The sequence below is a fragment of the Euprymna scolopes genome, unplaced genomic scaffold, assembly GCF_053919585.1.
Source record: "Euprymna scolopes isolate OS-2025 unplaced genomic scaffold, ASM5391958v1 sca5, whole genome shotgun sequence".
Classification (NCBI taxonomy): domain Eukaryota; kingdom Metazoa; phylum Mollusca; class Cephalopoda; order Sepiida; family Sepiolidae; genus Euprymna; species Euprymna scolopes.
This window is the reverse complement of record NW_027633546.1, coordinates 339,093-355,438: the sequence shown is the minus strand read 5'-3', so window position 1 is coordinate 355,438 and position 16,346 is coordinate 339,093. Positions and strand designations below refer to the sequence as shown.

At 34.6% G+C, this 16,346-nt stretch overlaps 1 protein-coding gene across 1 annotated transcript; it reads left to right on the top strand.

Moving 5' to 3' along the window:
- The first annotated feature begins 1,796 nt into the window (after positions 1 to 1,796).
- On the top strand, positions 1,797 to 11,143 carry LOC145274876 (uncharacterized). The gene is made up of 5 exons (XM_080127490.1): positions 1,797 to 2,472; positions 4,362 to 4,517; positions 5,341 to 5,489; positions 7,649 to 7,797; positions 11,026 to 11,143. The coding sequence occupies exons 1-5, from the start codon at positions 1,812 to 1,814 to the stop codon at positions 11,108 to 11,110; spliced, it is 1,200 nt and encodes a 399-aa protein (XP_079983616.1). The 5' UTR covers positions 1,797 to 1,811; the 3' UTR covers positions 11,111 to 11,143.
- Positions 11,144 to 16,346: the final 5,203 nt, after the last annotated feature.

The window sequence follows — 16,346 nt, the reverse complement described above, 5'->3', positions numbered from 1 at the left end:
CAACAAAAAAACAAAACAAAAAAAAAACAAAACAAAAAAACTTTCTTTAAACGTATGTTTATTTTCATGCATACTTGTTTATATGTATACATGTATGCGTTTTTTCTTTCTCTTTTTTACAAAACTGCATAATTAAATTTAAGAAATGGCTTCTTTTTTACATACCCACCCCTTTTTAAGGTAAAAATACCTTCCATATATTTTATTTCTCTTTTTTGTACACAGATATATCTGTTTTGACATCTGAACGGCGTCTTTTTACATGCTAAAATTTTAAGATCCAAATGATTTCTAATTTTTGTTATGTATAATTGAATATAAAAATATATATTGATTTTTGAGCAGAACGAACACAAGGGACCTCCCCATTATAAGAATAGGGGGGATGTTACAATATTTTTGATGCATAATGGGGTATGATCCTACACAGTCGGGCGATTCTATTTATAGACGATGCTGCTAGGAACTGACGAATCGAATTAATTCACGTTCTGCTACCAACCAAATAGAAATCAGAATTGCTCCATAAATATTAAACCTTTTCTGTAGCAATTTCGCATATTTTTTTTTCGTCTCGACACGGTAAGAATCTTTTTCTCTGTGGAACTGTCTAGTTAAAACCAGTCACCTCTCAGGATTAGTGTGGAAGAACGAACCATCGGAAACTGTTCTGTCTACTGCAAACCAGTTACCTCTAAGGATTAGTGTGGAACAACGAACCATCGGAACTGTTCTGTCTACTGCAAACCAGTTACCTCTAAGGATTAGTGTGGAACAACGAACCATCGGAACTGTTCTGTCTACTGCAAACCAGTCACATCTCAGGACAACGAACCATCGGAAACTGTTCTGAAACTAAACATGGCTTGTACTTCTAATTACATTGACTAATGTATACCTGTGTAAAAGTACCCTGGGATCCTTATTCGTTTCCATTGATTAATTCTATAGTACAATTTTTTTATTAAAAAAGAACAAAATAGAACTATATTTTGCTTTGTAAAAATATAGTTGAAGAAGACATAATATATATACATTAATACGACAGCGTTTGTGCTACTTTCTGTGTCACGCTTACATCCGGGTCGTTTAATTGTTATATACTTCCATTTCTTGTCATGAATAATTTTACCAAGAATTCTTCATAAGTTTTGGTTTCAGTTTCGATTATGACTGATAGCACTCCAGTAATTTTTTTATTAATAATTTTATCAAGAATTCTTCATAAGCTTTAGTTTCGGTTTCGATTATGGCTGAAGGAGCTTAAGTTACATATATATATATATATATATATATATATATATATATATATATATATATATATCATAAGTTTTTATTTCGGTTTCGATTCAAGCTAATGCACCCAAATGCTATGAATATATGTATTTTTTATTTTTGAAATCGAAATTTTATAAAATATGAAAATCGATAGAACATTAACTCTATAATAATAGATAGAAAAACTGCAATATTTAAAATATCATATTTAAGCGTACTTGCCGGACCTTCGTGCTAGCTCAGATTACAGTTTTAACAAAAAAGCTAAAATAATATCAGAGAGTCTCCATTAACACTGAACATCTACAGAATGCTAACATCAATATATTACATATGAAAGTGTCCTCTGTGGAACTTCCACAGATCCCACTAGTGAAAAATCATATGCTAGTTAGAAGCGAATATCGATTTTACTGATAATATATCTATCTATAACATATTGAAGAATAGACCGCGTTTATTTCCATATAATATTTTGAAATTCACTCATGAGAATGGGGTTTTGTAGTGTGGCTTGATTTCCTTGTTTTTATATGTTTTGTTTTGTCGATCGTGATTTTTATTTTAAAGGGTTTTATTTTCTTGCAGATGATTATGGATATGAATATGATGATGGTGATTATGGAGTTACAGAGGATTGGGCATTTCAAAATGATGATGAAACTAAAGATGATGATGCCGTTACACATTATGATGATGCATTACCAGATAATGGTGGAGTTACATATGATGATGATGCAGTTAAACCTGATGATGATGGGGGTAAAGATGATGCATTACCAGATAATGGTGGAGTTACAGATGATGATGATGCAGTTAACCCTGATGATGATGGGGGTAAAGATGATGCATTACCAGATAATGGTGGAGTTACAGATGATGATGATGCAGTTAACCCTGATGATGATGGGGGTAAAGATGATGCATTACCAGATAATGGTGGGGTTACAGATGATGATGATGCAGTAAACCCCGATGATGATGGGGGTAAAGATGATGCATTACCAGATAATGGTGGGGTTACAGATGATGATGATGCAGTTAACCCCGATGCTGATGGGGGTAAAGATGATGCATTACCAGATAATGGTGGAGTTACAGATGATAAGGTACTTCCGGACGATGATGCTAAAGGTGGGGATGAAGTTGGTTTTTGCCAGCAGTCATACAAAACCATCGATGCGGCCATGAGAAGTAAGTGTTACATATTTTTTGTATAACTCTTAAGCTCCGATTCGAAAGTTTAGCGTGATTCTCACAATGTGAACGGAATTCTCGAGTGGACTATGAGCATTTGTTACATAATTCCCGGCAACTGTCGTCAGAAATAAATCTATAAGTGAGACTTACTGATCCTGTCGATCTGGGAGACGAGTCGGGAACGTGACTGTCTTAGAATGGGATATGGAAAAGCTATGTGTGAGAAACTAATCCAATTACTATGATATTAAACTCACCAAATGCAGGTACTTGGGCACCAATGTCTAAAAAAAAGTGTTGCATCTATGCTGTCGGAGACTTAATTGTTTAGGGTACAGTCCTGGGTCGAGATAAAGGGTAAAGAAAATATAAGTAGCTATTGTTACAAGTTTAGTCTAAGGCACATTGAGGCCAGGTTGTTTGATTTTAGTTTGGATTCTCTCATCAAGGAGAGTGTGTTTCGAATATAGACTCCAAGTCCGTGCAATTCTGCCTGATTCCTTACGGCAGAGTGGGAGATAATCAAGCATCTTAGAGTGGTTAGACGGGCGAGTGTAAGTTAATTTTTTTTAGAACTAAGATATCCGGGGACTTTGCTAAGAAATAATTTTCTACATTATCTAAATTAGTTATAAATCCACGGATATTTCTGACTGCGAACATCAAGGAAAAAGGCGATTTAGTTTTATTTGGATTTGTGCCTCGTTTGATTGTAGTTTTTGTTTAAGCTGTCATTTTAGTTAATGGTTTCAGTTTGAGGGCGAGTAGTGCTGGATAAATTGGATGTACATAAGTACCAAACAGGCAAAATGTAGACCATCTGCCAACTCTTCATCCACATGATTGTGGCCTTGGGAATGCTCATCGGAGATATGTGCAGGGCCCCTTTCATTGCCCACTACGACTATACTAATATAATAAAACAGCCGCTCCAATAGGATAGGTTCTAAACCAAGTATTCCTGCGCTCCCGCATGGTAATTTGGGTTAATTGAGTTCGCACTAAGTATATATATGTTTACTGAAAAGTTACACTCGTCAAAAGAATTAAAGTGCTTCCTTCAAGCTGTTAGGCTTAACATTCACAAACAATATGAATTTACACATGGACTCTCTCTACCGTGCTAAGAGATTACTCACACCTGAAAGTACCCTGTATCTTTACAAAGCAACTATTCGCATATGCATGGAGTATTGTTGTCACATCTGTGCTGGTGCATCTACCAGTAGCCTGTCGCTCTTAGATAAAGTTCAGAAAAGAGTCGTCAATCTAATAGGTTCCACACTGTCGGCCTAACTCCAATCACTGTCCCATCGCCGAAATGTGGCATTCCCGTGCCTGTTTTACAAGTGCTTCAATAAAAAATAAAAAAGGCTCGGACGAACTCAACATAGTAGAGCTCCCACGACATTAATGGCCCGAGAAGTAGTAAAATACCATCTTTTCACTGTTGATGACGTAAATAATTCGAGATGCTTCAAAGCTTTCTACTCAAACAGCTTCTTTCCTCAAACTCCTAGACTTTAGAATTACCTCCCGGGCCCATACTTCCGTGACTGTACTGACATGCAAAAGTTCAAGTGTAATGTGCCCAACTCCCTATAAAGTATTCCTGCAAATCTGATCCCAAATAGAATCCCCTATGAGTTAGTGCAGAGAAAGTATCGTTCTATTTTTTAAAATAGTATTTTCAAGTAAAATCCACGTTTTACTGTATCTTTTTTTATGAAATTGTAAGGTTAAAGTACAGAATACTTACAAAACACCCTTCTCTCTCCATGTTAAGATTGAGGTTCTAAATAATAACGTTATTATTTCAGCACGGTATCTATTCTGCATAAGTACTTAATTTTAAAAGATTTTAATTATTTTTCTGTTTTCAGTAAAAGAAGTAGATTTTGTGTTTGTTGACCAAGGAGAAGTTATTGACGGACAAAATGGAAAAAAGACGCCTGTCCAAACTCTTTTCCCCGGTGGTCCGGATTTGGTACAAGCCGCTGTATATTCAAAGAAAACCAGCAAAGCTTATTTATTTAAAGGTAAATGTATTTCTAATTAGTATCACATCTTCCAGGTGTGAATCTTATAAAATACGAAATACGGTTCGCACTGAAAGTTTTGTAACGTTTATAATTAAAATCAAAAAGTACATAGTATATCAAAATGTGGTCTGATATTTATTGCTTGTACGTATTGAAATGAGTTTGAATTATAAATGGAGGTACGAAAATATAGCTAAACATTTATTGATACTTTTTTTTTCATTTTCACACAAAACAAATGCCACTTTGATGTAGGGGTCTACTATCTGGGGCGTAAATTGCAAGGATGCTATGTAGGGAGTTGAGCAGCAAGATCTCTGTTTACATTACAATTGAACTTCAGCATAGTACAGTCAGGGAAACAGGGACCCGGACGGAAATTCCAAAGTCTTGCATTTTTGGAGAAGAAACTATTAGAGTAGAATATTTTCTGGCATCTGGGGATCTCTACTGTGTAGGGGTGGGATTTTGCTGTTGCCGGGTCTGTTAGGTGATATTTACGACGAGGTGCTACAAGAATTTGTAATTCGTCGGAGCATCCACCATTAAAATACTTGTGAAACAGGCAGAGGGATGCAAGATTTCGTCGATGGGACAAAAGCTGAAGCCAGCTAACAGTTCGGGACCTATAAGGTTGGCGACTCTCTTTTGAATTCTGTCCATGAGCGAGAGACTAGTAGTAGATGCACAAGCCCAAATATGATAACAATTCTCCATGCATGAGAGAAAAGTTTTATTGATCATACGTTCATATGTTGTCCATGTGTAATAGTCTGCTTTTGTTCTTCTTATTATTATTCTTCTTATAATTATTATTCAGATGAAAAAGTATGGGCGTATACGGTAAATTCCGCAGGGCAATTCACTTTGTCTGAAACTTCTCCAAAAGCTACCTCGAACGAAAAGAGCCACAGCCCCGAATGTGCAATTCAGTATTATGATGGCGGTGAACGCATTTTTCTTTACAAGGTTTGTACAATGTTACACACAAAAGCACGCACGCACACACACACACACACACACACACACACACAGATATATATATTAATAATAGCTTTGAACAAGATATCCGGAGACATACCGAGCTGGGAAATAAATAATTAATAAAGGGGAAAGCGTTAATAAAAACGATTTAAGAGTAAATTTATATATTTATAAATAGTGATTATAAAAAAAACTAAAATAAACCTCGAGACGTCTTTCAACCGATATATTGTCAAGAGAAAACATCGATTAAGAAAGTATATATATATATATATATACATATATATATACATACATATATATATATATATATATATATATATATATATATATATATATATATACAGTCCTGATCAAAACCACTTAAGAAAGTAAGCGTTTACGCATATTATCGAATTTTTAATCAAACAAATGGTTGAAACCATTGCTAAAAGGGAAAATTATTATGTTAAAAACTTCTTTCATGTATGTACATTAATCTTATTCTGAAAAGAAATATTCGTCAATAATTCTCCTTTGAAAATGATATTTCACCACTGACGCTTCTCGCCGTTTTATGTGATCTAATCATATCAGGTCTCCCAAGCTTCTTCCATGTACGTACATTAATAATGGAAATGTCAGACCTACCATCAAGCTGTAGTCTTACTTTCTTTTTAAACATTTTAACATATTTCTGGATATTTCGTTCTTCAGATTCAATTTTGTGAGTTTAATGGATGTCTTTTTTCTAAGAGATTTTTTCCTACAATGTGATGCCTCATGTCATTTCTGGTAGCATATGTCACACTGTTTAAATTTGTAGGGACACTCATTTTACCAATGTTTATCTTCAAACCTCCAACACTGTCCAGGTGGATCTTTTCCCTGTTTTTTTCCTCTGGTTATTTTTTTAAGTTAATTTTTTCGTCTGATGGATCATTTTAATGTGCGATACTCCGTTTTCCTCTATGTCACGACTGTCCTGCTTCAACTCAATAAGCCGTTCACAGTCTTCGGCTAAGCTTTGTAGTTTTTCATTCGGCTCGTTTTCAAGTTTATTTAAAACACGACGCCTGGTTTCAGCGTCTTTATTAAAAACCAGCCCTTGCACAAAAATTGTCTGTTTCATAACTAGCACAAAGAAAAATGTTAACTTGTTCGAACATAAACAAAATGATGTCATCAGATTACTTAAAAATACACGTATGAGTTTGTCAAGAATTGGGAGTCAGAGAGAGCAGACCTAGTTGGTAGGCAGAAGGAGCCATTACGGTCCTCAGACCATAATGGCTCCGAGTAGAGGAAAACATCGATAGTAAAAATCTAATGAGCAGTGTTACAGCTTTCCAATGAGGGAAACATCAAAAATAAAGCTGCTGAAAATAGCAACAAAACTTTATTTTCCGAGGATCCGTCAAATGAACATGAACCCAGATGGATAAGGTATTTTTTACACAGGCATCACCACATTATCAAGGCCAAGAGGCCACTCAAGGATAAGGGTTAAAGAGTGTACAGTAGAAATTGGACAATATACTAATCATTAGTAATGACAATTTGGTAAATTTGATAACTTATATGGAACGGCTCATCAAGAACTTATTTACGTTAGACTTGAAGACAACCATATTGTAGTCAGCCGGAAAGCAGGAAAACGGAAGACAATTCCACAGGCGTGCAGTTCTAAGAAAGAAGCTTTGTTCATGGAATCTACGTTTAGGTTTAGGCACAGATAAAGAGTGGGGGGAATTATTGATAGTGTTTACAGCTAGACGAGTGTTTCTTGTGAAAGTTTGGCGAGGGGGGACCATAGATTGAAGCTCAGTGGAACACTTTCCATGACAATAACGATACAACAGAGACAAACTCGCAACATCTCTTCTGTGAGATAGAGGTTGCAAGGAAGAGAAAAGGACATCTCCTACGAGGTTACGAAGTCTACTGTGAACTCTATCAAGGCAGGACCAGTCCTGGTATGTTTCTTTATTGACCGATGTGAACCCTAAGAGACTGTTATTTGTCCCTGTTTGTTATAATTGTTATAGACGATGAAATATATCGACACGTAAGCAATATATACTCGACAATGCTAAACAAGATTGAAATGTAGAGATGTAGGCGGTTTAATAATTTTACAAATATTGTTGTTTGCATTTTTGCAGGAGGGCCATTTTTACATATTCTATCCGAAAGATGAGGACGTCGATCAGAGGGATAAATACCCAGTAAATCAATACTTCCGTGGTATTCCCAGCAAAATAGACGCCGCAATTTCATCCGATGATGAAATAAACTTCATAGTGGACAAGCAGTAAGTAGTCGTGTGGTATAATTATGGATACTATCTTTGCCCATGTACAAGTTGATTTAATAGTTTATATATATATATATATATATATATATATATATATATATATATATATATACACATATGTGTGTATATATATATATATATATATATATACATATATATACATATGGTAAGTTATAAAAACATATATGGCAATTAAACTACACAGAATATTCTGCATTTCATTCTCGTGAGATTGCGTCAGGCGTACGAGAATGAAACGCGAAATAGTCTGTGTAGTTTAATTTTTATAACTTACTACCTAGCTCTACATATGTATTGAGCACCGTTGAAGTAAATACTGAACATTTACGCATAAAATTATATTTTCGTATATTAATTTAGGTGATTAAATAAAGTAGTTGATCGACAATACACACAAGAATCCCGAGTTTCCTTCGAAGTAAACTTCTACGACTGCAATGCACTTGCTGTGCCGTTCAAACAACTCCTGGGATGCCCAATTGAAATCCTTTTGTGAAAGCGTGTCAATGGCCCTCGTCACGGACTCTTTTCTCATCTCAATTTTCTCATAATGACAGCCTATTTAAATAAAATTAAGTGTAGGTTCTCTACAAAGCAATGTAAGCTACAGTGTATTTTGGACTAAGATACTGTTCGGAGGCATGTGAAGCTTCCTCCAGCTATGGGTCCTAACCAGGAGCATGTAATCAATCGAACATGAGACGGGCCTTAAAGTAAATACCGGATTTTTGGGGCAGATTTGCAATTTAGTTGTATAATATCCTCAAACCAGGTAATCACTAAAAGGGACTTAAAAGTTGTTACCTGTATCGATCAAAATTTAAAACCACTGATTATATGTCAGCCTACATCACAGTAACATATACTGAGTGAGTTCCTAACAGTATTTTGTATAGTTTTTTAGTTTAAACTCATTTTCCCAAAATTTCCCCAAACTTAACATGTTCGATACAGTCTGCCGCCATTTGTATTTTTCAAATATACCGATAAACACTGCATGTTTTTGAACTGATTAAACATTATACATTACATAAAAACACTACAATCTTATCCAGTTAGGTAGAACATTTACTTTTCTTGCCTTTGATAACATTTATTTGTTATATATTCATTTTTTGACAACTTCTTTGTATCTGTTAATACAAACCCTTTTCATTTAATGTAACGTTTAGTCAGCTCGAAAAACTGTTTATCGTTGTATTTGAAAGATACAAATGGTGGCGGACACTGTTAATTATGGTAAGTTTGAGAAAGTGAGTTAAAACTAAAAAACTATAAAAAATACTGTCACAAACCCACCGATTATGTCAGCCTATGTCATGGTAACGTATTCGGTGGGTTTTTGACACTGTATTGTATAGTTTTTAGTTTTCAACTTCATTTCCCAAACTTAACGTATTCAACAGTTTGCAACCATTTCTGTTTTTCCAGCCGATTAAACATTTTACCTTACATAAAAACACTAAACAACTATCCAGTTAGGTAGAAATGTAACTTACCTTACCTTTGCTTTCATTTGTTTTTGGACAACTTTTTCGAATCTGTGTATAGTAACCCCCCCCCATCACTCAAATATTAATTACTAACTCACATTTTTGTATACAGAAAAAAAAAATTAGCGTTTCAACGTTAGCTTTATCCACTGATTGTTGGTCGAGCCCAAGCCATGATTGACGGCAATCCTGAGGATCAGGATCCAATTCTGCAAGAGTACCATTTTTTTCATATTTTTCTTTTTTTTTTAGAGTGGATTGCTGTACTAAGAATATAAGAAACATGCATTTTCTCTTTTTATTAGAATTTTCCATTACACCAAATTTAGCCAGAGCAACGCGTGGCAGGGTACAGTTTTATTTATTTATATTTATATTTATATATTCATATATATATATATATATATATATATATATATATATATATATGAATGAATAACCAAAGTCTATATTCCAAAGTTCATGATGTTGAGAATCTTATAATGTATTCCTTTAATTCAGTTGACATTTACAATACTTGAAAGTATGTTTCATAGCGCAAAATCAATCAGCTTATTATATTAATCAATGAATCTATTTTGCCCTTAACTCATCAGAAAAATAGCAACAATCAACCTATCAAAAGGAAATAAAGTTTTTACATGATTAAAATCCGAAAATTGTAAGAGAAGCTACCAATACCTTATATTATGTTTCCATTACGCCATTTTGAATTTCGATTTATACGGTAGTTACAGCTTCTGAATAAAAAGAAATAAATTATAAGATGGTCACCCTCATGAACTTTGGAATATAGACTTTTGTCGTTTATTTATCTATATAGGAAGCCCGGGTGGAGATAGGTGTAAAAAAAAACGGTAGTAGCGGGATGGATCAATACAACAGAAGGCAGCTCAGGTGAGGATAGGTGGGAAATGAAGACACTTTCGAAGAACGTTATGTAATAAATTTCTTATTTAAACTTGGTAAAAAAAAAATGCCACAGAAACGTACAGAATGCTTCAGACTGCTTTTGGACCATCTTTTATGAATCGAGCATCAGTTTTTGAGTGGCATAAGAGAGTCAAAGAGGACAGGGAGTCTGCGATGGATGATGAGAGGAGATGGAAGAGTAAAGAAGATTACAGTTGATTGACCAAATAAAGAATTTCATGGATAAGGATCGTCGTGTAGAGACAATAAGTGCACAGTTTGATATCAGTGTGGGAACTGTACACACAATTATTTGCGGGAAACTCAAGATGCGGAAGATTTGCGCGAAATTTCTCAGAAGGATGTTCAGAAAGAAAGAAAGACGTTGCCATGACAGCAGGAAGATGGCCGAGTTGATCAATTCAGATTCTCACCCTCCCTATAGTCCAGACCTTGAACCGTGTGGCTTTTGGTTATTCCCTAAGCTCAAGGAAACTTTAAAGGCTGTCATTATGAGACAATTGAGGAGATGAAAGTGGCTGTGAGGAGGGTGATTGACATACTCACCCAAGAGGACTTCCATTGAGCCGTGCAGACGTTATTAGAACGGTACAATAACTTCGTTGCAACCGGGGGAGATTACTTCGAAGGGGACTAGAGTTTAATGCATGCACTATCAATAAAAGTTCACATACGAAAAAAGTCTAGAAACTTATTGAAAACATCTCGTATAGTTACACGTTTGTAATGAAAACATTGTTTCAGATTTATAATTGTAGATATTTTCCCTTTGTTGCAGGGCGTTCAAAATGCCAATCCACACGCGTACTGTAAGCAAGGAAGGAAAACCAGTGGAGTCGGTTTTCAACAAATGCAAAGCTTGATGGAATTTTAATTTTAAACAAGATGGTTCCGTGAATAAATGAGTTTAAATAAAATAAAACTTTAGTTTAATTTTATTTGATTTTGTGTCATTGATTTTTTTTTTAATTTATTTTGTTGTAGAAATTCTTTGAAATTGTTAACTGCTTTATTATTTTTGTGTGTTACAAACAGTAAAAAAGTCAATATCTTAATATTTCATCCAAATGAAGAGAGCTTGATAAGGATACCTTAAACGGGCCTTATTATCGGGCTTGAAACCGACGGTACCAATGATCTGTTTCAACTAACAACTTTCTGTACACAAAATATAAATACGCTCTTACATTTTGGATTTTCCTTTTAATTGAGCACTCTGCTGGAATTCTTTTTCAAAAAAAAACTAATCATATATATATATATATATATATATATATATATATATATATATATATATATATATATATATATTAGTGTTGTACCGATTAATCGGAATTGGGGATCGGAAAAATCGGTAGTTTTCGGGGTATCGGTATCGGAATCGGAAAAATTTGTGCCTGTTTGTTCCGATTCCAAAACCGATACTTTATAATTTTTCATTGCTGATACCGTTGATAAATATTTATTCCTTTTAAACTATTAGTAAAACTAACCTCTATAGATCATGATAACATTAAAAGATCTAAATATATTTTATCTGTGTAAAATAAACAAAATAAAATTCGCTAGATAACCTTTAGAAGAATGCAGTTTATTTGCAAGGTATTGAAAAATTGTTTAAATTTAAAGAAATATTTTGTCAATAAAAATAATATCAAACATTATTGCTAATTAAATCAAAAGTAGAATATAATAGTGTTGGATTTTGTCCGGTTAGGTTTTTGTCCGCTCCCTTACTCGGCATTTGCAAATATGACAAGGAATGGCGAAAAAAAGCAATTGATTTTGTTTTGTATTTTTGTAGGGGAATCGATTTCAACTTTCATTTCATTTTTTATTGTTTTAAGCAAATGTTTTAGAGGTCACTTGTCCATCCCCATATCAAACAGTTTAAAACGGTCGTGTATTTTTTCGCACCTAGTTGCCAAATGATTACAGGCCGCTTCCCAGGGAGTTCACAGAAAAATTCAAACGTCTGGGCGAGTTTTATTTTATTTTCCTGGAGCCACTTTGTCTGACACCAGCTGTTTTTTTATGGTATCATTCTCGGGGTTTCACAAACGTTAATATACACATGATTATATCACAATGAATTTATCAAAGTCTGGATAAAATAGATAAAGAGAAAACATTTAGAAAATTTTCAAATTGAAACAGAAATTATATCTACATTTAAAAATACCCCCCACCCACATTGAAATTCTACTTTTGAGCGATATCTGTGAACCCACTAAAAACAAAAGTATTTAAGAATTTAGGATGGAGAGTTAGTAGCCCATATAAATTAATCTCTAATTAAATATGTATAAATTTTTAAAGAATCGGAATCGGGAATCGGATCGGAATCGGAAATTTTGAAAGGAATCGGTAATTGTATCGGAATCGGGAAAAATTTTGGAACATACACACACACACACACACACATATATATATATATATATATATATATATATATATATATATATAATTGTATAAAATCAACATTAGGTTCTCTACAGTGCAATGTAGACTCAAATGTATTGAGGACTATGTAACTGCGGGGAAGATTGAAAATGGACGACTTTACCTATTTCGGTGAGAATAAAATATAGGCGAAGAAGCATTGATTGATCCTCATCCAATCCCAGGTAACGTCAGGTCTCCCTGCTATGTTTACAGTAAGCCAGTAAATGGTAGTGAAAAAAGACCTCTCTTGAACGTTCAACAAGAACATCCAAGAAGGGAAGAGTGTTATCTGTCTCACTTTCAATGTGTCTTTAGTGTCCATTAACGAAAAGTCGAAATCGTAATTTCTAGTAACGCAATCACTGTAGATGGACATTTAATAATAGTTCTGCTTTTCTAAATATTTAAATTCGCTTGACATGCGTATGAACTGTTAAAAAATTAAAAATTAAAAATAAACTAAGATGAATTTACAAAATTTATAACGATGTTTTTTAATTTTGACTCATTTTTGACCCCTTAAAAACTTTTTTAACCAGCTAAATACGCATAAAGGAACGATTCATAATAAACCCAATAATAATGATATAGTAATGATTTAAAAAGTAAAAAGAAAAATTCTCGTCCACCAACACCGAGAATAGAAACCAAAACGTTTACTTTTTTCTGACAGTGGTTTCAGTTAGACGGGTGTTTTTCGTGAAAGATTGACGAGGATTGGAGCTCAGACGAGCACTTGTTATGGAAGCGGATTAAGGACTATCCACTCATCTAGTGTTTCCTTTTCAGATTAAATATGTTTTTACCTCTTTTTCAAAGTGTTTTTAACATGTTTTATTAACTGTTTGCATGGAATAAGATTTTTTTTTTGTTTTATGTGTATTCCTTGTTGAATAATAAAAATTTTGTAAAACATTACTCATAGGTTTTTAAATTTTTTTTTTTTAATTTCGATAAATTTTCTGTATCAATTCTTAAAATCTTATATATATACCGTCTAGCTGAATCCACTGTGAAGAATTCCCCCCCCACTCTTTATCTGTGCCTAAATCAAAACGTGAATTCCATGAACAAAGCTTCTTTCTTAGAACTGCACGCCTGTGGAACTCTGTTCCGTCTGCCTGCTACCCACATAACTACAACTTGGATGTCTTCAAGTCCAACGTTAACAAATTCCTAATGAACCGCCACCTTAAGTAAACACTTCATCAAATCTCCACACTAACGTAATGTACTTTCAATAACCCTTATCCCTGAGTTGCTTCCGGGCCTTGATAAGGGGTGACCACTGCGTAAAAAAAATACTAGCCTGGGTACCCGGCGTTGGCTGGGTTGACATGAAGTTCCGTTTGGAACACACCTGCTATACTAATCACTTTCATCATGGGCAACGTGGATATCCCCACAACAATTCCCAAAAATAAAACATCGCCCCAAAAAGGTTGTATGTAATACCCTCTCCACCAGATATTTCGGCAGAAGGAGTACAAAGAGAATAAACTCTTCTCCGGATATTGAGCACTGGAAAGACCCCCCCTCCAAAAAAAATAATTAAAAATAAATAATTACAACTTTCGTTTCAATAAAAATAGCAGCAAAGGCCCGTGCGATCGCAAAAAAAAACAACTTGCCAAGTAGGCAGAACCCATAAAAAAATGAATTCCAAAAACAATTAAATGAAATTTTTCGTCATTGTAATGCCCCTCCCCAAAGTGGGGGCTCATTTTGTTTATGAAATTGTTAGATAAAAGTACAGGGTTGTCTCATAAAAATGAATTAGATTTATCGTTATTTTATGTTTTAAATTCCCGTCTCCCTCACCCCTCCCACAAAAAAAGCAAATTGTATTTGTAATGTTTTGCCCTTCCCCTCTTGAAAAGATGCTAGGGTTGGCATGTCTCATTGAGCGCTTGATAGCCAATATGTGGGTGCGCATTTTACGTTAAATTAATATGGAAAAATGATCCCCGACCCTAAAATATTAAATAAAAAGATTCCCGAGGTGGAACACAAATAAAAAGATTCCCGAGTCAGAACACAAATAAAAAAGATTCCCGAGTGTGAACACAAATAAAGATTCCCGAGTCAGAACGCACATAAAAAGATTCCCGAGTCTCATCACAAATAAAAAGATTCCCGAGTCTGAACACAACTTCCAAGGTTCCGGAGCCGGAAAACAAATAAAAAGACTCCTGAGTCAAGGTAGGGGCTATATTTTAGAACGCAAATAAAAAGATTTCGAGTCGGAACACAACTTATTAGATTCCCGAGTCTTAACACAAATAAAACTATTCCGGAGCCGGAAAACAGATATAAAGACTCCCGAGTCAGAACACGAATAAAAAAGACTTTTCGGTACGGGCTTTATTTTAGATAGTTTCACATTAGATTCAGTTTTTATGTTTTATTAAATTTCCTATTTGTTGACTATTCTTCCGTTTTGTTCTATTGAATTCGAAATATTCGCCGTGGCATTTCCACGGGTCTCGATTATTTCGTTTTATTAATCTTAGGTTTCATAGAATAAAAAGTTCAAATACAACTTTGCCGAGCCATTTGTAATCTATTTCATTTAACTTCCGTTCGACCCCGCACCCTGGCTCGTGCAGAGGACTCGACTCTTCCTCCCTTTCCTTTCCCCACCTCCTCTCTTTCCCTCTTCTATCGATTCTTTCTTTCTTCTTCCTGCTCGGTGACAAAACAGGGAACAACTTGTCGGCACGTGAAAGATTTAAGTTGTCCGTTGAAATAGACTTTTCGCCGCTAGACCACGAATTAAAAAGAATTACTTCAACCGACGTCGTTAAAGTTAAACATATTTTTTAATCTCTAAGTTTTTATTTCAGCAAATAACAAATATATATATTTTTAAAGGTTATAAACGATATAAATATATTTAATCATTTCCAAACAATAATCAAAAGCTCTGTCATTTTACTGCAGTTACACAGTATTATCATTGTTTTAAACCAAGTAGAATTGGGGCGTTAACGTTTATATCGATGTCGATTACTTGGTTGTAAATTCGATAACTGGCTGTGATAAGTTTAGTCTAGTCACACAAAAGAAGTGTGACACAGCGGAACACTCCGTAAGACTTTCGACTGTCGAATTAGCTGGTTGTAAATTCAATGACTGGCTCTGATATGTTTTAGTCCAGTCAACCTTAAGAACTGTGATACAGCGAAACAGTCCGTCTGTGGACAATTAGCGATACTAGCTTAACTCAGTAAAAGTGTTGGATTTAATTACCTGATTGTAAATTCGATGACTCGCTCTGACAAGTTTTAGTCTATTCAAACTTAAGAACTGTTATACAGCAAAACAGTCCGACTGTGGACGATTAGCGATAATAGCATGACTCAGAAGAAATGCCAGATGTTGATTAGCTGGTTGTCAATTCGATTACTGATTCTGACAAGTGTTAGTCTAGTCACACTTAAGACCTGTGATACAGCGGAACAGTCCGTCTGTGGAAAATTAGTTATAATAGCATGACTCAGTAAAAGTGTTAACTGTCGATTAGCTGGTTATCAATTCGATAACTGGCTCTGATTAATTTAGTTTAGTCACAATTCAGAAATTTGATACAGCGAAACAGTTCGTCTGTGGACAATTAGCTCTTATCGCATGTCTCAATAAATTAGCTGGTTG

Bases quoted from the DNA above. Each gene is read 5' to 3' on its own strand.
- LOC145274876 (XM_080127490.1), top strand. From the start codon at position 1,812: ATGTTTTGTTTTGTCGATCGTGATTTTTATTTTAAAGGGTTTTATTTT. The intron at 4,518-5,340 runs GTAAATGTATTT...ATTATTATTCAG, and splicing joins CAAAGCTTATTTATTTAAAG to ATGAAAAAGTATGGGCGTAT. The intron at 7,798-11,025 runs GTAAGTAGTCGT...CCTTTGTTGCAG, and splicing joins AACTTCATAGTGGACAAGCA to GGCGTTCAAAATGCCAATCC.